This window comes from Mesoplodon densirostris, chromosome 14, assembly GCF_025265405.1.
Source record: "Mesoplodon densirostris isolate mMesDen1 chromosome 14, mMesDen1 primary haplotype, whole genome shotgun sequence".
Taxonomy (NCBI): Eukaryota; Metazoa; Chordata; class Mammalia; order Artiodactyla; family Ziphiidae; genus Mesoplodon; species Mesoplodon densirostris.
The window spans coordinates 21,244,783-21,266,812 of record NC_082674.1 but is presented as its reverse complement, the minus strand read 5'-3'; the positions used below and the strand labels follow the sequence as shown (position 1 = coordinate 21,266,812).

The following is a 22,030-nucleotide window of genomic DNA, read 5'->3' as shown; positions in this document are numbered from 1 at the left end:
GGTTTAGTAATTTGCCTCTTTTCACTTATTGTCACTCCAAAAGTGTTGCTATTGATACGGTGTTAAAATGCAGCATTGAGTCATCACTCCAACCCCATACCGGGGTCCCTGGGGAACCCCAAGGGGCTGCTGTAGAAGGCCCTCCCCTGCCGGGCTCCTGGGAAGAGGTGAAGATGAGGGAGTTCCCTGGCTGTAGCCGCACAACCATGGCCCCGAGAGATGTTTCTCTCTGCAGGATATATTCAAACAAAATGATGCTTCACTACTCTGGAGGGTCCCTCCTCCCCGTCTCAGCAAAATCTACCCGGGCCCCGGGCCCCCGCAGAGCCCACCGAAGTGAGATCGTCTTAGGCCACTTGCTCAGTACTTCTCTGCGGTGGGCTCAGAGCCTGGAGCAGGCCAGGCTGGCATTTGGGCCTCACTTCTGGATTACCACCATAGAATCTCCACTTCTCCTGGGAGGAAAGTTTACTTCTTTGCCCCCTCTCACATCATAAGCTTATGCAGGGAGCCCCCAAATGAGCCTAGGGACTACCTCAAAGCATCCCCAACTCAGAGGAGCATGGGGATGTGCCTGTGAAAACCAGGGGGACGTGGCTCCTCCTTCCCACACTGCTCCAGCTTGGGGCACTGCCATAGGGATTCCCCCAGGCTGGCCAACTTCTGCACTGACCCAGGGATTTAGGTTAAATGGGTTGAGGTGGAGGGAGGTGGAGTGGAGCCCAGAGGCAGCTCACCGCAGCTGGGTCTGCTGGAAAGTTCCAGGCCACACATATTGCCTAAAGGGAGAGGAAGCCCTCTAGTGGCAGTAAGCTTTTTCTGCAGCATTTAGTGGACCTCATGTTTGGATTCCTGCTTCTTGGCTTTACTGGGCCTACCTCCCTTGGTCAGAAAAGAAATGCCTGGAGGTTATTTGCAGGCTTGGGACATTGCTGAAAGTCGCACCCAAACCTGAGGTTGTAAATAGCCCCCGTAGTTGATTTTAATTGTATTTATTTATTTTTAATTTAGGATCTCTCTTGGGAAGTAGAAGGAACGCAGGGCTTGGGGGGTCACACATCCCTAGGTTGGAATCCTTGCTCTTCTTTCTGGACACTTGACCTTGGAAAAGTTACTTAGTCCATCTGAACCTTAGCTCCCCACAGAGCGTGGGGACCATAATATGTTCTTTTAACCTTGCTGAGATAATTACATGAGGAAATGCATATAAAAAGGCATAGCAAAAAAAAAAAAAAAAAAAAAAAGGCATAGCACACTACCTGACATATAGCATGTACTCAACAAATGTAGCTATTATTATTCATTTATTCAGCAATAGTTGTTGAACAGTGTGAGGGATATAAGAATATGACACTCCCATTATAACAGCCACAAAAGGCAGTATGCTGTCACTTTTATTGTAAAGCTCCTGTGACCAACTGAGGTGAAGTGGAATGTCAATTCAGACAAGAGAAAAATCAGTTCTGAACAGCTCGTCGGAGAATGGAGGCACTGGATTTGGATTTCACCTGGATATTGATTTCCTGAAGGGTTCTAAGCAGAGGTCTGAGATTCCAGGATGAAGGAGTAAAAGTTTGTGGATAGAGAAGCTGAGGGGTGTTTGGAAGACAGCTGAAGATCCCACCATGTCTTGAAAGTCCAGACCATGAATGGGAGTGGTGGGAAGAGAAGGAGGACGGCAAGGTAGGCTGGAGTCGGGGCCAGGCTTCACACAGCTCAGGGCTACTGGTTTTTATGAGAAAATGTGTTTGAGGTTCCAAACTGCCTTAACAGCAAGCTTCTGAATAATGGGCAAGTGAAGGGCTACCATAAAAGGGGTAGGAGGAAAGAGTAGTAGGTGTTTTTATTTATTTATTTTTTTTTAAATTTTTTTTGGCGCTACACGGGCCTCTCACTGTTGTGGCCTCTCCCGTTGCGGAGCACAGGCTCCGGACGCGCAGGCTCAGCGGCCATGGCTCACGGGCCCAGCCGCTCCACGGCATGTGGGATCTTCCCGGACCGGGGCACGAACCCGTGTCCCCTGCATCGGCAGGCGGACTCTCAACCACTCTGCCACCAGGGAAGCCCAGTAGGTGTTTTTAGAACACATTTGACCCTTCCCCCTGCACGTGGCAGGTAGCACTGCTCATCTCTTGCAGATGAGGAGATCCAGGTCCAGAGAGTCACGCCCTCTAAGTAGCAGAACCATGGTTCCCAGCCCCATCTGCCTGATGCAAAGCTGAACCCTTCCTGCTCCAGCACGCCCTCCCCTTCGATCCACCAGAAGGTGACAGACTGTTGTGACCATGAATGACCAGCTCTCAAGGGGAGGCAAGCCAAGTCATTGGCACCCAGATGTTCCTCCTGCAGTTTCAACCTGCTCCTCCTCGAGGTGCCCTGTGAGAAGGGGTGTTCTCCAACATTCCTGAGGACCTTTGTGTTAAATTTCTTCCTTGGCTTTCTCTTTTCACCTCTTTTCCCCCTCATACTTCTCCATAACAACCCTACTCTGGAGTTCACGTTGTGAAGTCTACTTAGCCGTTAAAAGAATTGTGAGCCAGCAGTCAAACCTCTATGTTCAGGGCTTCCCTGGTGGCGCAGTGGTTGAGAGTCCGCCTGCCGATGCAGGGGACGCGAGTTCGTGCCCCGGTCCGGGAAGATCCCGCATGCCGCGGAGCGGCTGGGCCCATTAGCCATGGCCGCTGAGCCTGTGCGTCTGGAGCCTGTGCTCCGCAACGGGAGAGGCCTCAACAGTGAGAGGCCCGCGTACCGCAAAAAAAAAAAAAAAAAAAAAAGCTCGCCCCTTACAGATGACTCCTGAGGGGGCATGCCCTTCCTGAGGCAGAGAGGTTTCCATGGTGGCGTGGGGTGTTAGGAGGTGGGCAGATGTGGGTCTGGGGTGTATTTTGGTCTCCAGTAAAGAAATCAGTCACCACTTGTTGAGTAAGGTGCCAGGGGTATGCTGAGTGCTTTACAAACAGAACCCCATTTAATCTTTCCAACAGCTTGATTAAATTTTAGATGAGAGAATTGAAGCTCAGAGAGGTTAAGTTGCCAACCTAACGGTCACAGCGCAAGTGAGTGGGAGAGCTAGGTTTCAGGCTGACGTCTGTCTGACTTTGAACCCTGTGCCTCCTCTGTAGAGGGATTCAGTGGGGCATCTCTGGGTGTGGTGTCCAGGTTGTAGAAGTGGAGTTATTTCAGGAGGTCAGGACTGAGGGGTGGAGTCCTTACGACCCTCCACCCCAAGGAAGGTCAATCCCAGGGCACGTGCAGGAGACTTGAGGGGTTCAGGGCTGGGGTCTTACAGAGACAGGAAAGGCCAGCGGGAAGGTGGCAGTAGATCAGCTGTAAGGAGATGAGGTGAGGAAGGAAGCAATGAGTTTGAGAGGACCAGGGAGAAGAATTGTGTGTTGGTGACTGGCTGGGAGGTGGAAAGGCCAGGCTTACAGAAAAGCCCAAGGTGACTGAGAATTGGAGCATGGTGGGCAGAAGCCCAGCCCCTGCAAGATGGAGGTTGCTTTGTGGAGTCTGGCTTTAGAAACTTATGTTGCAAAACCCCAGGATGTTGAGCAGCCAAGGGGATTTGGAGATATAGAACCCAAATCCGGAGGAGGCTGCAGCCAGAGGGTGGATTTGGGGGCCATCTGGAGAGAAGTCCCAGCTGAAGCCTGGGGAGAGTGCAGGAATGCCATGCAGAGGGACAGAGGAAGGACCTTGGGAAACTCCTGGCCAGGAGGGCAGACGAAGGGGAGCTGCTGGGGGGTTGGGTGAGCGATGAGGGCCTGCCCTGCACCAGGCACATAAAGCAGCACAGCAAGAGGGATTGTGGAGAAGCAGGAGAGGCACTGGCTTTAGAATCAGGCTGCTATAAACTTGAACCAGATGCTGTGAGCCTCTGTTACCGCGTCTGTAACCTGGGCTAACAGTACCCATCTCTCAAGGTTTTAAGGATGGATGGCACAGCACCTGCTGCAGTAGACCCTCAGTGTATGGTGGTTATTATTATTCAGGATATTGAGAACAGTGCCTGGTGAGCAGTTGCAATGTAAGGGGTGAAGGTGAAAGTCCGCCTGTGCGCACAGGAGTATGTGGTAAAAAACAGAAGCAGGGCTTCCCTGGTGGCACAGTGGTTGAGAGTCCACCTGCCAATGCAGGGGACACGGGTTCATGCCCCGGTCCGGGAGGATCCCACATGCCGCGGAGCGGCTGGGCCCATGAGCCATGGCCGCTGAGCCTGCGTGTCCGGAGCCTGTGCTCCGCAATGGGAGAGGCCACAACAGTGAGAGGCCTGTGTACCACAAAAAAAAAAACCCAGAAGCAACCACGGTTGATAGTCAGGGGAAACTTGCCAGGGAGAGGAAGGGCCAGAGCTGGGATGGCTAAGAGGAGGGGCAGCAGGGTACGGGGGAAGGTTTTTCCAGCTGCAGGTGCATAGCCATATGAAGCTCTGCACGGGAGATAGAGGTGTAGAAGGGTCGAAGAAGGTGAGTCCTGGGACAAAGAGAGAGGGCAAGGGATTGAGAACATAGGAGGAATTTGGGGGAGCCCTGGGAAGGAGAAAATAGCAAACATGGCAACGCATGGAGGTACCAATGTGCAGCAGTGCATGATGGGAAAGTCCTCAGTTGGGAAAGGCACTCAGGCTCCCGGGGCTCCCATTTACCCATCTGTAAAATGGGGTCAACCCCACCTGTCAGTTTACTTCCCAGAGTGCCACTGAGGATAGGTGCCAAAGCCTTTTGCTAGAACATACAGAATTATAAAGTCTCAGTGACTGACTGAGGTCAAGTGGAGCTCATAGGTGAAATGTGCTTTTCCCCCACTGGCTTCTTTCTCAGAAAAGTTCAGAGGAAATTATTTTCAAGTGCTTTGATCTCCTTGGCAGAAAGACACCAAATAAATTCAAGATGTTATGGTACATTAGTCCCTCTGCTTGGGAACTGAGGGTGACCAATTTTATTCAATAGCTAATGACAACCTTTCAGAATTGCTTAAACCACTTAAGCCCCCCACCAAGTCCTAGCGCCTAAGATGGCTGCCCTCTGAGCCCTCGTCATGCAACAGTCCTGAAATAGGGCTCCTGTGAAGACGATTTGAGGGCCAACAGCCGGTTTATGTGGCCGTACTCCTTGCTTGGTACCAGGTTGTCCAAGTCTGTGAATTTGGCCCGGAGACTGTGTTCAAGCTTCTGCCACATGGCCGCTCAGCCTCCCTGAAGGCATTGCTATGGAACCGTCATAACAATAGCAGCTGCTGCCGTTTACGAGGAGGCAGGCGCTGCCAGACCCCGCAACGGGGCTGACGGGGAATGAGCAGCTTGCCCGGGTTACAGAGCCACAGTCAGAGTCGGGCTTCAGACATGCGGCTGCCCATGCCAGGCCCAGATTCCTTGCTACTCTGGTTGTTTCACTACCTCATGTGGAACGTGAGGTCCCAACAGTCTCCTCAGGGTTGTCAGGAAGGACAGGTGAGTCTCAGCCACGTGAAAGCCTCTGGAACAGGAAGCTTCTTTACCAATGTGTTCCATCTCTCTTTTTACAGTTATTTTCTAATTTAAATACTTGAACAGATGTTATGATCTAATCGGGTTTCTTTTCCTTCAGGTTTCTCCCTGGGCCTGTGGCCTGTGGTTCTTGCCCCACTGGACGTTAGAGGTGAGCCTGGGGCCTGCAGAGCTCTCTTCCCACCGTGAGTTCTACAGTTCTCCTTCTGACTCAACATCCTCTGCCCCGGGGTGCCGGTGGAAAGGGCCAAGTGAGTCTGGGACTCCCTCCCAAGCACATAGGGACCGGTCTCTTCTACTGGGCATGTTCACTTGCACAGACCTGAGCCCTGCTGCCCTGAACAGCCCACGCCCTGTGTCTGCCGGGGTGACGTTTCACCTCCTCTCCCCACACCACCACACCCGCCCTCTGTGATGGACCCAGTGTCCACTTCCACCGTCACACAGCCTGCTGTCTTGTGGATGCTGCAGTAACAGTGAGATCCGGCTGATAGACAAGGGCTGTATTCATTTGCAGAAATACAAAGTACCACGTGGGGTGGGGGGCTTAAACAACAGACACTTATTTTCTCATAGTTCTGGAGGCTGGAAGTCCAAGTTCAAGGTGCCAGTGGGGTTGTTCCTTCTGAGGTCTCTCTCCGTGGCTGGTAGATGGCCATCTTCTCCCTGTTTCTCCACACGGTCTTCCCTCAATACACATCCGTGTCCAAATTTCCTCTTCTTATAAGGAGACGAGTCACACTGGATTGCGACCCACCCTAATGACCCTGTTCTACCCTAATTACTTCTCCAAAGACTCTGTTTCCAAGTACAGGCACATTCTGAGGTACTGGCCGTTAGGACTTCAACAAAGGAATTTGTTGAAGGGGGGGGACACAATTCAGCCCATAACGAGGGCCAAGGGGACATTTTAGAGGGGTCTCCAAAGTGAGAATCCTGTACCAGTGAGGGCAGTGGCAGCAGGGAGGGAGGGGGACAGGAAGTGTCTCTAACGTCCTGCAACGTCTGTCGTACCTGGCCCTGGTGGTCACTAGGGCTCCCACCCTTTCTCTCCTGACGGAAAGGTGAGGGCTGGAGAGTTTCCTGGGGCCCCAGAGGAGCTGGACTCTGCTTTTTGTAGGAATGGGTTTGGGGAGAACAGAGATCCTGGGGCCCCTTGGGATCCTGGGGTTGACTCAGCTGACTGCTGCCACAGTCTAATGCTGTGTCTCTTTTCTTTGTCCCTTCTCTCCCCATGGTGGTCTCCCTGGCTGGTCGTCCGTCCCCATCTCTGCGGCAGAACTAAGAACCATCCTCCACCTCATGCCTGCAAAGTCCCCTCGACCTCAGTCAGGGGAGCTTCTTTGCTCAAGAATTTACTCAACCTCTCTGGGTTTCCATTTCCTTGGCTGTGGAAGGGGGAGGCTGGGAGGGACCCCAGGGAGAGAGCCCCATGGGACCCCAGGCCTATGAGAGCCCCTGGAAATCTTTTTTTGTTGTTGAAATTTTATTTATTTATTTTTGGCTGTGTTGGGTCTTTGTTGCTGCACGCAGGCTTTCTCTAGTTGCGGCAAGTGGGGGGCTACTCTTCGTTGCGGTGCGCGGGATTCTTCTTGCAGTGGCTTCTCTTGTTGCAGAGCACGGGCTCTAGGCGCTCGGGCTGCAGTAGTTGTGGCTCGCAGGCTCAGTAGTTGTGGTGCACGGGCTTAGTTGCTCTGCAGTATGTGGGATCTTCTTGGACCAGGGCTCGAACCCGTGTCCCCTGCATTGGCAGACGGATTCTTAACCACTGTGCCACCAGGGAAGTCCCCCTGGAAATCTTTTGTGTGGTATTGCAGGACTGTCTTATCCTGATCTCTTGGCTCCAGGAGAGGATGAGAGGTGTCTGGTTACTGCTAATCCCTCGGGCTGAGTGTGCAGACCTGTCATCATAGCTGCTCCACTTCCCCCCAACACAGCTTCAGGGGTTGGTGACCTTGGATTTGGTGTGCCATGATCTTGGTCCCAGTGACCATCGGTTAGCACATACGGCCTTCTAATCACCACACCTAACTACCAGGCCATCTCCTCACTGTCATTCATATATTAATGTGCCTGGTAAGTTTTAGTTGAATTGTTTTTCTATACTCAGTCTTCCAAGTTTGTAGTTTACAGAGCAAATTTATCTACTCAACTTTTAAAAATTTTGTAAAAAATACTGGTTCAGTTGCAGGGGAGAAAGGAGGACATCAGGCAGGGGGAGAGTTGTGATGGTGACAAGAGCCTTGTGGTGCCCAGCATGGGAGGGTCAGAGACGAGCTGAAGACACAGCAGTGCAGGAAATGAAGGCACCGCCTCTCGGCTGGCCCATGCCTCTTCCTTGAGACTGTAAGCAGCCTGGCTTTAGACATAGATTGTGAACAGATGGGTGCATGTAATGCTCCTTAGAGAATCAGAAAGCCCAGGGTGGTCCTGGGAAGCCAGCCCCCTCCACCCCTACGATGCCCCTGTCCTACTTTCTCCCCCAGGGGACCTGAGAGTGAGCAACAAAGGCCTGGGGGCAAGAGACTCCCCTGGGGGAGGGGGAGGTGCTCTGAGAGGGCCTTTGTCTGGTCCTGGAACCTTCCCTTTCCTCCTTGATTTGAATGGCAAAACCAAATTTTAATAACCTCCAAGCCAAGGAGCTGGAGTCTCTGATTTAATAGTCATGACAATCAGTCCAGTGGTGACTTTGGAGCTGTCACTGGACTGTCTTCTTGCAGGAAAGCCTGTCATTTTTGGGAGGAGTGAGGTATGATCTATATGGGCCCCAAGAAGGGGAACTGGAAATAGTAGGAGGAAATTACTGATTCTTCTGGAGTCGGAGTATCAGGGTATGGAATAGGCTGCCTAGGGAAGTAATGAGCTCCCTGTCAGTAGAGGAGTCCAAGGAGAGAACAGCCAGCTGCTTTGCAGGGAGGTGTGGGGAGGACATTGTTAGAAAGGAGATTCAGGCATAGGTGTGTGTATACACTGGCTGGTTATTACCATTATTCCCAAACCTATGAGTCTGATTCCACGAAAGGGCTTGAAAAAAACTAATTTTATCTCAAGTGTACTAACTACGCTGTCTCTTGCGCCTTGTGGTGGAATCTGGGTCTAATCTGATGTTGGCTGCCTCCTGTTCTTTGCTGCTGTTTCTGTGGAAGAGTTGCAGGTGAGTCATGCTATTATTAACAGCAGAGTTAGGGTTTCAGTTCTCTGGGTGTCTGAATGTGATCTGATAAAAGGGAATAGAGTGAGATTTGACCCTGTGTGCGCACTGGTAAACCAAGGAAATCTAACACTGAAGAGGCTTGGAGAGACACTTGTTAGGCAAAGGGATGGTTTCGTATTTTTTGGACAGAGTGACAGTTCTCTTTCTCTCCACAACCTTCGCTGGCATCTGGTATCTGACCTTCTGCCATCTACTCTGAAGACCCTGTTCTGTGCAAGTTGATGGTCAGAGCAGAGAGGGTGTCCACACCGACTCGGTTGGCTGGGGTGGAGTGGGGACCATCCAGAACTTAGCAAACACCCAGAGAGAGGCACCTTGCCAGTTCTCTTCAGCTCACTTAGAGACTCTGAAATGCAAGTCTCTTGTTTCTCTCCTGGATCAAGCTGCATTTGATACTCTCTGGGTGCCATTTCTTGGAATCCTCTACAGGCTGGGGATTTGGAACTAACTGTACATTTTCATCAGACAGTTTAGCCAATAATGAAAATAGCTATTATCAACTGGGATTTAAACATAAACATTCAGGAATGAGTCTCATTTTTTTCCCCATTGGGAAGATATATTATAAAATTTGAAAAAAATGTTATTGAATGTTTAGAGTTACAAAACTAACATTCTTTTTGCAACATATTCCTCTATTCAAGTCCTTTGCTCATTTTTAAAATAGATTTATTTATTTATTTATTTATTTATTTATTTATTTATGGCTGCGTTGGGTCTTCGTTGCTGCCCGCGGGCTTCCTCTAGTTGCAGCGAGCGGGGGCTGCTCTTTGTTGCAATGCGCGGGCTTCTCATTGCAGTGGCCTCTCTTGTTGCGGAGCACGGGCTCTAGGCGCGCGGGCTTCAATAGTTGTGGTGCATGGGCTCAGTAGTTGGTGGCTTGTGGGCTCTAGAGCGCAGACTAAGTAGTTGTGGCACATGGGCTTAGTTGCTCCATGGCATGTGGGATCTTCCCGGACCAGGGCTCAAACCCGTAGTCCCCTGCATTGGCAGGCGGATTCTTAACCACTGCACCACCAGGGAAGCCCCCTTTGCTCATTTTTGAATCAAGTTTTTGTTGTCATTTTTAGTTCTCTATATATTCTGATATTAATCTCTTAACAGATATGATTTGCAAATTTTTCTCATTCTGTGATATTTGTCTCATTATCTCATTATACATCATTATATGTTATGTATATGTCATCATATATCATATATATCTCATTATATATCTCACGAATACTTGTCTCATTCTGCCTTTTCACTCTGTGGATAGTGTCCTTTGATGCACAGAAATTTTTAATTTTCATGAACTCAAATTTGTCTATTTTTTCTTTTATTGCCTGTGCTTTTGGTGTCATATCCAAGAAATCATTGCCAAATCCAATGTTGTGAAGTATTTGCCTTATGTTTTCCTCTAAGAGTTTTATAATTGTCATTTTTACATTGAGGTTTTTGGTCCATTTTGAGTTGATTTTTCTATATGGTATTAGGTAAGGTTCCAACTTCATTCTTTTGCATGGGGATATCTGGTTTTCCCAGAAACATTTGTTGGAAAGACTGTCTTTTCCCCATTGAATGGCCTTGGCACCCTTGTCAAAAATCATTTGACCATATATGCGAGGGTTTATTTCTACGCTCCCTATTCTATTCTATTCTGTTCTGTTCTATTCTATTCCATTGGTCTATCTGTCTTTATGCCAGTAGTCACTTGGACCATTCTCCTACTGAAGACAACTAAAAAAAGTTGGACAACTATATTTTTTCTTCCTTAAAAGCATTAAACTGCTAACAAGATAGTGACTACTTATTAGTAATTACTGATCCAAGATCAAAGAGAGGACAGAAATCTAGAGGTGAGTTTAACAGCAGATTAGGCCTAACGCTTTCTCATGGGGATGTTTGCCAGTCCTAAAAAAGTAGCTGAGGAATGAGGTATGCTTTTGCTAACCTTGTGGGGTTAGGGAGACAAAGGTTGAAGTGCAGGCCTGCCAATGTAAGCATGATAAGCTGACCTTGCAGGGCAGGTTGTACCTTAGGAATAAAGTGAATGAGAAACAATTCCAACCTGACACTGTACCTTGGCTTTTTTTTTTTTTTTTTTTTTTTTGCCGTGCGTGGGCCTCTCACTGTTGTGGCCTCTCCTGTTGCGGAGCACAGGCTCCGGACACGCAGGCTCAGCGGCCATGGCTCACGGGCCCAGCTGCTCCGCAGCATGTGGGATCTTCTCGGACCGGGGCACGAACCTGTGTCCCCTGCATCGGCAGGCGGACTCTCAACCACTGTACCACCAGGGAAGCACTGTACCTTGGCTTTGAAACATCTGGGTGGCTCAGAAAATCTCAAGCTCTAAAACTGAATTAAGGTTGTTCTGAATGTTTAGTGCCTCCAAGTACATGGCAGAGAAAATGCCAATCCTCTCTAGAGGAAAGTACCATTCTAGGCCTCAAATTATTTCCTCATATAGATGTGTTGGGCATACTATCAAATGTAATCAACACCAAAGAGAAAAAAACATGAGTGAGAATCAACAGAAACCACAAATAGAAACAGACCCAGAGGGAGTCTAAATATGAATGTTATCAGACAGTCTGTAAAGCAACTATGCTTACTATGTTAAAGGATATAAAAGCCAAGCTTGACATTTTAAGCAGGGAACTAGAAACTATAAAAAGTGACAGGACAATTTTGAAAAGAATCAAAAATTCTAGAACTAAAAATATAATAACTGAAATTAAGAAAATGATCTGGTTTAAAACTAGATTAGACATAGCTGAAAGAAAATCAATTAATTACAGGGTAGAAGAAAGAAGATATGCAGAAGAAAGAAGATATGCAGCACCGATAGAAAAAAGATGGAAAATAGAAGAGGGGAAGAAACATTAAGGATACAGTGAGAAGAAGGCCCAGCAAGCAGATAATTGGCATCCCAGAATGAGGGGAGAGAGAATGCAAAGGGGCAGTGTTTGATGAGAGAATTTTCCAAAATTGATAAAAAGACATCAATCCATATCCAAGAAGCCCTATGAATGCCAAGCAAGACAAATAAAAAGAAATGCACACTTAGACACATCAGAATGACACTGCAGAACACCAAAAACAAAGAAAAATCTTCTAGGAAGCGAAAGTCAGAGATAACATTAGCTTCCAAGGAGCATCTGTTGGACTGAGAGCTGACTTCTCAACAGCAAGAACAGAACCCAGAAAATAGTGGAACAGCTTTCTCATGTAAAGAGAGAAAATAACTGCCAATCTACAATGCTATATATGATAGGAAGCTCAACATAAATTCATAAGGATGGGGAAGACAGGACAGGAAAAAACAGTAACAAAAATCCTGAAACTTAGAAAGCAGATGGATGAGTAGAAACTGACTTCACAGATCCAAGACAGTGGAATCCTAAACTAGCAGTGGGGGAAGTTAAGAACCATCACAACCTACAAGGCAAAATCTTTATAAGGCTCAGGAACAAAAGAGTATCAATTACTTCCACAACTGGGTGTGAGTGAGGGTTGGCTAAAATAGAGGATTGGTTAGATGCTGCTTAGGAAACAAGTCCCTAAATGTTCCTCTCCTACCACTCAATCACTGGTGACTCTCTTTCCCCCATCCCAGCAGAAGCTTGGAGGCTGATTCTCAAGAGAAGAGAAAATCGAGTCTCTGGACTTCAGGAGGCCAAAGCCAGGGAGATTAAGGAAGCTTATGCACAGTGAACTTTGCATATGGATATCCTCAGCACTCCGCCACTCAGCCCCTAGAACCAGCTGGGCCTTTGCTGTCCAAGTGGTAAGGGCTGGATGATTCTGCCCTGGGGATCTGGCTGGCCTAAGAGAGCAGGGTGTCCCCAACAAAAGACCCACCTGACCATTCTACAGTAAAGCTCCAAGTCAACAAGCCCCACCAACATGCTCAGAACTACCTATTAGCTTTTCTGTCTCCCACTTTTAAACGTAAAGATTGTTAAACATTAAAGGAAAACCTTATAAGTGAAAGGGAAACTAGAACAGGAAAAACAAAAACAACTTAGAGGAAACAGGATGATGCAGCAGAAAGAAAACAAAAACCAGTAGCAAAATTATAATAAATATCCTTAAAATGGTATTGCATCTATGAAACAAGATTGGGATTGGGTGCTGAGAGCACACGTCCTGCAGACTGTGTCTATTGGCTCTCAAAGCTCCATTCTCGCCCATTCAAGTTCTCGTCCCTAACACAAGGGGGTTAGAAGGCAACAGTTGGGTTCTCAGACTCCCTTGCAGCTGCTCTGGCTAGGTTCTGCCAATGGAAAATGCTGGTGGGGCCTGGCAGGTGGGAGTTGAGACATTTCTCTGTTGTTTTGGTAGTGCCTTTGGCAGCAGAAGCAGCAGCAGATGACAGGAGCTTCCTCGGTGTCAGTGGTGGCTGCACAGCATTGGCTGGAGCAGGGGCTCCTTATTCCTGCTCAGTAGCATTGGTGTGATTCTAACACAGTGGTGGCGGGGGCCATGCTTCCAGCCGAGCAGCAGTGAGTGTGGGCTTTGAGCATTGGAAGCTTCCTGATCCTGGGGTAGCATCCTCTCTTCCCTTTAGCTCTTCTGGCCCTCTTGACATCATTTAACCAATCCCTTCCATTAAATTCCACTTGGCTTGAAATATCTAGATTGGTTTTTTTGAGTAAATACTGATTGGGATGCTATAAAAAAGAAACATTCAAAAAATAAGAGAGTTCTTGGATATTAAAAAATGTGAAAGCAGAAATAAAAAACTCAATGGAAAGGTTAGAACATAATGTTGGTGAAATCACCCAGAAAGTAGACAAAAACAAAAACAAAACTCCAACAACATCAGCAATGTAAGTGCTCAAAGTTTACAGTAAATTGTAATGATCTCATATAACAGTATCATGGTGTAAATTACTTATTCTCACGTTACTATATAAATACTCTGTGGTGCTGAGCACACATCCTGCCTGGCATTTGCGTGTGACATGTGACCATGTGTTACAGTGGGATCCTGGTTAGTACAATTTTAAGAGAGCAGAGAAGTGTCAACTTAAAGAAAACTAGAGGAAGAGTATAATCTTCTGATTAATAACATACTGACAAGAACTTTAAATATAGTCATAGATAGGTAAGCTTTATTCCAATGTCTACATAAAAATGAGTTGATGTCGAACAGAAAACGGTTTTTCCAAAGGGTTAAAATCTATCACACAATAGAACTGGGTCCTTTCCCCTTTAGTTTGTCTCTCAGGTCAGTTGGCTGACACATCATTATTAGTGTCCGCCCTCACTAATCATTTTCACCACACACAATATCTAAAAGTCTTCGGGTGGCACTTCCCATTTCTCTGGAAACCTCTTCAACTGCTCTCAGTTACAAGCGATGGGCAAGGTTTTTATCTGCTCACACTCTACTCCACCGGAGACAAAAACACATCCCTGAATTCTCGTTTAAATTGTGGCTGTTGGCAAAGTGTCCAAATGAAGAACTTAACGCTAACACACAAAGGACCCAGTATAATCTCTGCAAAATAGTGACTTCGCTTCAACGTTTTCTCATTAAAGAATTATTTTTATTATCTCTCCACAAGGGAGTTATAAAAAAATACCTGTAAAAACATTGAAAAGGCTCTTAAAAGTCCTGGAATGAAAAATCCTGCAGTATAAATTACGATACATCGTCTATGACTTGCAAATAAGAATAAAATAAATTCTACAAGCTAAAATTTCTGAATGATTTTGATAGGAATTTACCAGAAGGAGCCAGAACATCAAACCTTAACGATTTCCTGTTTTCATCCCAATTGAGTTTTTGAAAAGCTATATAATCTGTCGACAGGCACAGTCCACACAGGAACTTGCTGCTGCCACGAATGATGAAGTCAATCTGAAGGACAGAGATTTGTATGCTGGACGCGCCAGGCTCTTCCATGCAACTGGTTGAAGTGGTCTTCTCTTATTTTTTCCCTTATGTTTTAAATAAAAGTAAATATACATATGGTAAAAAATTTAAATGGTACAGAAAGATCTAAAATAATCAGTAAATATCCTTTTCTCTCATAACCTAGAAAATCTGATGTCTTCCAAATCATCAGGTGTGTGAATAATTTGCAAAGTGAAGTCAAACTTGGAGTCTCTTCATCTGAAAATGATTGTCAGGACTTTTGGAATGTGTTGATTCTGTCACGTATTACCTCTGTTACAGAGGAAAGTCATGCAGTCTTCTCCTTCTTAAAAAAACCTAATTACAAAAGCAACACACACACTCTGCTCAGAGACAGCAAGTCCAGGCAGCACCTTGTACGCCATGATCTGGTCCTAGTTAGGGGCAGAGTCCCTGGTATCATCCCTGAAATACAGGAATCACAATTACTAACAAGGCATTTTCAAAAATAAGAACTTTGTTTTAATCAAAATGAGGTCATCTGGTCCTTGTAAAATGGAGAGGATTAACTCTGTCAGAGATTCAGGTTGTCTGATCATTACTTAATTGAAAAATATCTTTATTTAACATGGTACAAAAGGGCATGAGCCACAGAATCCCAAGCATTCAAGTTAAAACTAGGTCAAACCTTTCCTAGAGAACAAAGGAAACGAGGCAGCAAAGGACTAAGGATGGAGAAGGAAGATTCCTTCACAGAAACTCCCACCACAGTGATGAGAAGCTAGCTGTTTTTCCCCCAAAGTGCACTCACTCTCTGGTGAGCAGGAAAAGCTTACAGAGTCACGGGGCAGCAGGAGCTCAGCCGAGCCCTTCCTGAATGCCTCGGATCCTCCTGGCCAGCTGCACGTCCTTCGGGAAGAGAGTGACGCGGCCGGCATGTAAGGAGAGGAGATAGGCATCCTCAAAGAGATGAACTAGAAACGCTTCTGCTGCCTGCAGACAGAAAGAAAAGCAGAAAGACTGACACAGACGAGGGGGCACGGGCTGCTTTTTGCTGAGAGACCTGCTAAACTCAGTCTCTAAGGGCTCAAAGGACTGCGGGGAAGGATTATTCACAGAATGAGACTGAACTTTGCCTGGGAATTTCACTACCACCAAATGAGAACCTAGCCTCCAAACCCTGGGTGTTCCTTGTTCTTTTCAAGGAGGTGAGATTTAGCCTTGCCTTTCTCCCATACTCAGCCCTCACCCAACTGTACCTTGGCCCCCTTCTTACCTCTTGTAGGGCCAACAGGGCCTGGGCTTGCCAATTGAAGTCCACACCACGAGTGAATATGACACATATTTCTCTTGCCTGCGAAGGAGTGGGGATGGGGAGCAAGGGAGAAGGGGAGTGGGGAGGAGTGGAGAGTAAAAGGAGATTCAAGAGAAGACAGACTGTCTCCATGAGTCTCCATGAATCTTCATTTCCGTTATCCCTTCCCTTAATCATAGAACCGAACTAGTAGCTGGTGTCAACTCCAGGGAGCTTAGAGATTGGCCCGTCTCTCCTCATTGGTGGTGGGGAGAGGAGGAGACACTCTCTCAGGGCAAGACAAGGGATGAAAGGGTGGTTGGATGAGAGAGTTCCTTGTACGTAATCAAAGAACACCGTTCAAAGGTGGTAGGGGTTAGAAATTAATTCCATAAAGAATTAGAAGGTGCCCTTGGTGGGCTCATGTTTTCAGAAGATGAAGAGTCCCCGACCAGGCTAGAGAAGAGGTCCCTTGCCATTTGGGCAAGAGGCGATAGGGGCCCAATACCTGGGAAATTTAAAGAAAGGAGGCGGCATGGGGGTTGGCGGGAAGCTCCCTGGAGCTCACCAGGCGGCTGAAGGGGCTCTTCCTTAACAACAGGTGTGTGCTCTTCTGAAGAGTTCGGATCTCCTTCAGAACCCGATATCTCCGGCGAGCAAGGTGACGGGAAGCGCCTGAGCAAAAGAGTTGGGTCATAGAGCAAAATGCAGTGGAAAACGGGTGGTGCATTGCAACCTGGCTGTCAAACTACCAAATCGTAGACTGTATATAATAGCCGCCCCCAAAGCAGGGCTTTTTGTCTATTGTAGTCATTGTGGTTATCTTCAGCAACTGGAGGACAGTGGTTGGTGCTAAATAAATTTTTGTTAAATGAATGAATAAGTGATCCTTTGAGGGTCCTACTGACCCTCAGTGATGATCCTCTGAGGGTCTTATTTTAAATGCCGACTCTTCCATGCAGCCTTTCCTGACTTCCAATCCCTTTCAAACCGATGGGTCACTTCCCTCCTCTGGGCCCACAGTACTCTGTGCATCTCCTCTATCTTTCCCACCTGGATTGGAAACCCAGTTTCCAATTTTGTTTTTAGGGTTTTTTTGGCCCTGCCACGCAACACGTGGGATCTTAGTTCCCCAACCAGGGATCGAACAGGCGCCTGCTGCATTGGAAGCACGGAGTCTTAACCACTGGACCACCAGGGAAGTCCAATTTTTAGGTATTTTTTAAGAGCTGGAAGGAATCTGAGAGATTATCTAGTATAATTCCCTTGTCTCTGTTATCCTGAGGCCCAGAGAGGTTAAGACAGTTGGCCAGAGCACGTTAGCGGCCAAGGTGGGAGCTCAGAAGTGGCATAACTCAGTGCCAGTGTCGGGCCTTTGGGCTATGAAGTCAGAGCCTTTGGCTCAAAGCCTAGTTTCAACAACAACAAAAAAAGACAAAAAAATCTTAAAAGCATTCCTAAAAGTGGAAATCAAAAAAGTCAAACTCTGATCAGAAATTAAAAACACAAGAATATAAAAAATAAAAATCCTTCTAACTCTCTTGTTAAAGAGGAAAATTCACTGAAATTAGACTATTTAGAAATGAATAAAAATAAAAAGTCTACACCTTAAAACTTAAGCGATATAGCCAAATAGTCCTAAAGGAAAATGTACAGCCTCAAGATCTATCTACGAGAAAACAAGAACATTAAAAGATAATTCCGCTAATTGTTCAACTCACGTATTAGGAAGAGAATTATTAAAGTAAATCAAAAGAAGGTAGAGCAAAAGAAATATTAAAGATAATAAACTAACTTAATGAAAAAGAGTGTAAAACAAAAACAGTACAGCTGGCTCCATAAATTAAACCAAGGACCAATAAAAACAAATGAACCTCTGAGAAGTTGAACAAATAAAAAAAAGAAAAAAAAACCCCATGAAAACTAACATTTTGAAGAAATGTTATTCATGGTCCAGCCAAGAAGAGAGAATCCACACCAAGTAGTTGCATAGAAGGGATTTAATATGGTGAACTAATTGCCAAGTGTTAGACAAGCTGCCAAGAGCAAATGGGGACGGAGGGGCAATGCAGAGGTGTGCTGGCAGTGGAGACTTTATCCCAGGGGCCAAAGAAACAGGGGACTTTTTAGAAAGAGAGAGGCCCTACACCCAGGAGATGAGCTCCTGGCACCTGCCTCCCTCCTCACCACCAGTCCCCAATCCAGTCGCTGGAAGCAGCCTTTAATAATCATACACAGCAGTCACAGAATGGAAAGACGAACACAACTAAAGATCACCAAGCAATGTGAAAAGGCCAACACCATGAAAGGAAGGGACCAAACTCAGCAAACAAAATAACCAATACCAGAGGGACTTGAGTTATTACAGAAAAGAGAGAAAGAAAAATACACATAATAACCTCAGAGGGGTAAGGGAAGATGTGAAGTCTATGACTCAGGAACAAGTGTTTGTGAAAAGTAACCAATTAGAGAGATCACGGGAAAGAACTGGGATTAAACATTCAATAGTTGGGTCTTAAAATCCGACATAAGGAGTTGGGATTTAATCCTAAAGTAAAGGGAAGCCACGGAAGAGCTTTAAGCAGGACGGAGAGATGATCCACTTACATTTAAAGATCATTCCAGTTGCTGTGTAAGGAGAGAACCGAAAAGGGACAAGAGTGGAAGGGAAGTCATAGCCAAGTTAGGGTGCTGGGGGCTTGGACTAGGCTGGTGGGAGTGGAGAGGGCAACGAGTGGCATGATTAGGATGCACCGTGGAGGTGGAAGTGCCTGAGCTTACATTTGGATTGGATGGACATGGGGGCAAGATGAAAAATCTCTCCCGGGTTTCTGGCTTAAACAATCCTGTGAGTGGCTATGCCATTTCCTGAAATGGGGAAAACCGGGGATGAAGCGGCAGGAGGGGAGTAACCAAAAGTGTGATTTTAGATGTGTTTAGTGTGACATACCCAAGAGACTTCGAGTAGAAAGGCCGTTGGATGTAGGTGTGCGGGGTCAGAGGAGAGATGTGGGCTGGAGCTATAAATGTGAGAGCTGTCAGTGTATGAATGGTACTGGAGCCACGGGGAGGGATGAGCCCACCTGGGGAAGGGAAAGAAGGGAAAAGTAGACCATGGAAGTCCAGCATCAACATGCTGAAGAGAGGTGGCACAGGCAGTAAAAACCACTGAGCAGGAACTGCAGAGTGTGTGTATCACAGAGCCAGGGGGATGGAGTGTTTTGAAGAAGAAATGACCCACTGTGTCAAATGCTTCTGAGAGGATAAAAGAAGGACACAGGCGTGTCTAATAAAGTTGGCAACATGAAAGTAGCTGGTGACCTTCACAACAGCAGTTCAAGGGTACTGGAAGTAAGGGTAGTGGTTGTGGGGAGTCAGACTGGAATGGGTTGAAGGGTGTCTGGGAAGAGGGGACACAAACACGTGTGTAGACTTAAGTCTGGCTGTTTTAAAAAGCTGTGGGGCTTCCCTGGTGGCGCAGGGGTTGGGAGTCCGCCTGCCAATGCAGGGGACAGGGGTTCGGGCCCTGGTCCGGGAGGTTCCCACACGCCGCGGAGCAACAGAGCCCGTGCGCCACAACTACTGAGCCTGCGCTCTCTAGAGTCCGCGAACCACAACTACGGAGGCCCGCGTGCCTGGAGCCCGCGCTCCGCAACGGGAGAGGCCGCTGTGATGAGAAGCCCGCGCACCGCAACGAGGAGTAGCCCCCTCCGCGACTAGAGAGAGCACGCATGCAGCGGGGAAGACCCAACGCAGCCAAAAATAAATAAATAAATAAAATAAATTAAAAAAAATAATAGGCGCTTCCCTGGTGGCGGAGTAGCCCCCTCCGCGACTAGAGAGAGCACGCAGCGGGGAAGACCCAACGCAGCCAAAAATAAATAAATAAATAAATAAAATTTAAAAAAAATAATAGGGGCTTCCCTGGTGGCGCAGTGGTTGAGAGTCCGCCTGCCAATGCAGGGGATGAGGGTTCGTGTCTCGGTCCGGGAAGATCGCACATGCCGCGGAGCTGGGCCCATAAGCCATGGCGGCTGAGCCTGCGCGACTGGAGCCTGTGCTCCGCAAGGGGAGAGGCCACAACAGTGAGAGGCCCGCGTACCTCAAAAAAAAAATAATAATAATAAAATAAAAAGGGTAGCTGTGAAGGGCAGAAATGAGAAATGGGGAGTGTGAGGGAGCCAGGGATGTGGGGTGCCCTTTTCTTTAGAACAGAAATAGCAGAGCACATTTGCCAAATGCCAATGTAAGGAGTATGAATTTACTTCCAAGTACCGGTGGTAAGGATAACAGAAAGCCCCTGGGAAGGCGACAGAAGAATATGACCAAGAGCTCATGTAGGAGGAGTGGCTTTTGATGGAAAGGGGTCACCTAGGTTCTCTGTTGTGAGAAGATAAAGGGGAATCCAGTCTGGAGGCTTCTATTTCCTCAGTGAAGCATGAGGCAAGGTCATCCTGAGCTGAGAGTGAATCAGGGGACTGGAGTTGTAAGGACGCTTCTACATCCGGAAGCAACAGTGAACATCATATGTAACAATATTCTGTTAAAATTACAAATGAGACAAAGATGACCAAAACATTGCTCTTATTTCAACAATAGTCTCAGGGCCTCACTAACAATAAAATAAGAAATAAAATGTATAAAAATGAAAAGAAGACTCAAAAGTCATTATTTGCAAACAGTATAATGGTCCACTTAAAATTTTCAATTAAAGCAGCTGAAAGTCTATTAGGATTAACAAGAGAATGCAGCAAGTTAGCTAGATGCAAAGGTTATTTATGTTAAGGAAAGAAAAATAAAAACCCATTCGCAATAGCAACATCTATAAGTAACCAATAATACTTTCTTCACCCTCCTCTTAGCTATGGAGCAGAAAACAAGTAAAGCAGTTGCTGCTACAGTTCTTGTTTGTGGGTATCCCATCCGCCAAACCACAGCACAGAAACTAAGGACCACAGACCAGCCTTCTTTCCGGGCATGCTACCTCTGGAAGGGAACAAGGTGGGAGCACCGGCTGAGTTAAGGCACTTTGGTTAAGGACCAATACAGCCACTCACTGGAGGAAAAAAACAAAACAAAACAAAAAACCCCCCAAAAACCTGGAAAGGCACCTTCTAAAATTAGAACTGTTGTTTGAAATTGTCACAAAAAGCAGCCAATACTTTTGCATTTGAAAAAAGCACAAACACCGATTTTTTAAAATCCCGTGTCTGCGGGAACAAGCTGGGTGACCTTGTTTAAATTATCAGGTCTGTCTGCGCTTCAGTTGCCTCATCTGTAAAATGGGCACAATATAAAATTGAGTTAATTCATATAAAGAGTCTAACACAATGCCTAGTTAGTGGTAAGCACTCAATACACGTTAGTATTATTAAGAATACTGTCGGGGCCAGTCCTTTCTCCTCCTCAGAGCTGCCTTCCCCAGTCCCTCCCCGGTCTTGGACCTTGGGCCTTCCCGGAACGGATACTGGACGGCAGAACCGTTTTGCCCCCCTGCAGAGGAAGGCCAGCGGACCGGGGGTCGGGAGACTGGGCTGGACCCCAGGCTCAGCAAGCGAGCATAGGTTTTTTCGTCTGTGAAATGGGCACGCGGACCCGGCCGTACCCACCTCACAGACAGGCTGCAGGGAGGCCGGCTCGGAGGGAAAGGGATCACGACGGGTTACCTAAGGGTGGGCCCGGCCGGGGCGGGGCGGGAGCCGGGCTCGCGGCTCGCCTCCTTGGGGCCTCGGGCTTGCGGATCCGGCGGCGCGGGCCCATGGTTGGCGCTCAGGGTTGCGGACCGCGGCTCCTTCTCGGCCTTCCGGGTCCGGAGGCAGAGGCTGGGGTTCAGGGGAGGGCCAGCAGCGCCCCGGCCGCATGCCCCGGCTGGGTGGCGTTCAAATTGCCCGCTCCGCCGCGGATTCACTGCCGGCGTTTTTTAAAAACCGAATCCAGCGACTCCCAGTGGCTGCCTCTGGAACGCTCCTGGAGCAGAGCGATTGCGGGGAGGACCAATGAGAGCACAGGATGAGAGCTAACGGCGGCGGTGATAGGAGAAGACAGCGGGGACAAGGCGGTTCGATGGTAGGAATCAGCCAATGGGAACTTGGAAAAGTGAAGTGAGGCGGGAACTGCCCCAGTCCTCCGCTCCCTGGGGCAGGACCGCATCTTTGATGGATCAGACCCAGGTCCTCCGGTGCTCTCTGG

At 47.5% G+C, this 22,030-nt stretch overlaps 1 protein-coding gene across 1 annotated transcript; it reads right to left on the bottom strand.

The window, feature by feature from the left end:
• Positions 1 to 13,770: 13,770 nt before the first annotated feature.
• On the bottom strand, positions 13,771 to 21,773 carry CENPA (centromere protein A). Its single transcript, XM_060117801.1, has 5 exons — positions 21,508 to 21,773; positions 16,410 to 16,516; positions 15,824 to 15,901; positions 15,384 to 15,540; positions 13,771 to 15,012 (listed from the first exon to the last, which is right to left on the bottom strand). Exons 1-4 carry the CDS (start codon positions 21,599 to 21,601, stop codon positions 15,406 to 15,408), a joined length of 414 nt encoding a protein of 137 aa, XP_059973784.1. The 5' UTR covers positions 21,602 to 21,773; the 3' UTR covers positions 13,771 to 15,012; positions 15,384 to 15,405.
• Positions 21,774 to 22,030: the final 257 nt, after the last annotated feature.

What these genes read in the sequence shown, in the direction of transcription:
- CENPA (XM_060117801.1), bottom strand. Translation starts at nt 21,601, where the DNA reads ATGGGCCCGCGCCGCCGGATCCGCAAGCCCGAGGCCCCAAGGAGGCGA. An exon ending in AGAGCCCCTTCAGCCGCCTG is followed by an intron (nt 15,902 to 16,409) that starts GTGAGCTCCAGG and finishes ACTCCTTCGCAG; the next exon opens with GCAAGAGAAATATGTGTCAT. An exon ending in CCCTGTTGGCCCTACAAGAG is followed by an intron (nt 15,541 to 15,823) that starts GTAAGAAGGGGG and finishes TTCTGTCTGCAG; the next exon opens with GCAGCAGAAGCGTTTCTAGT.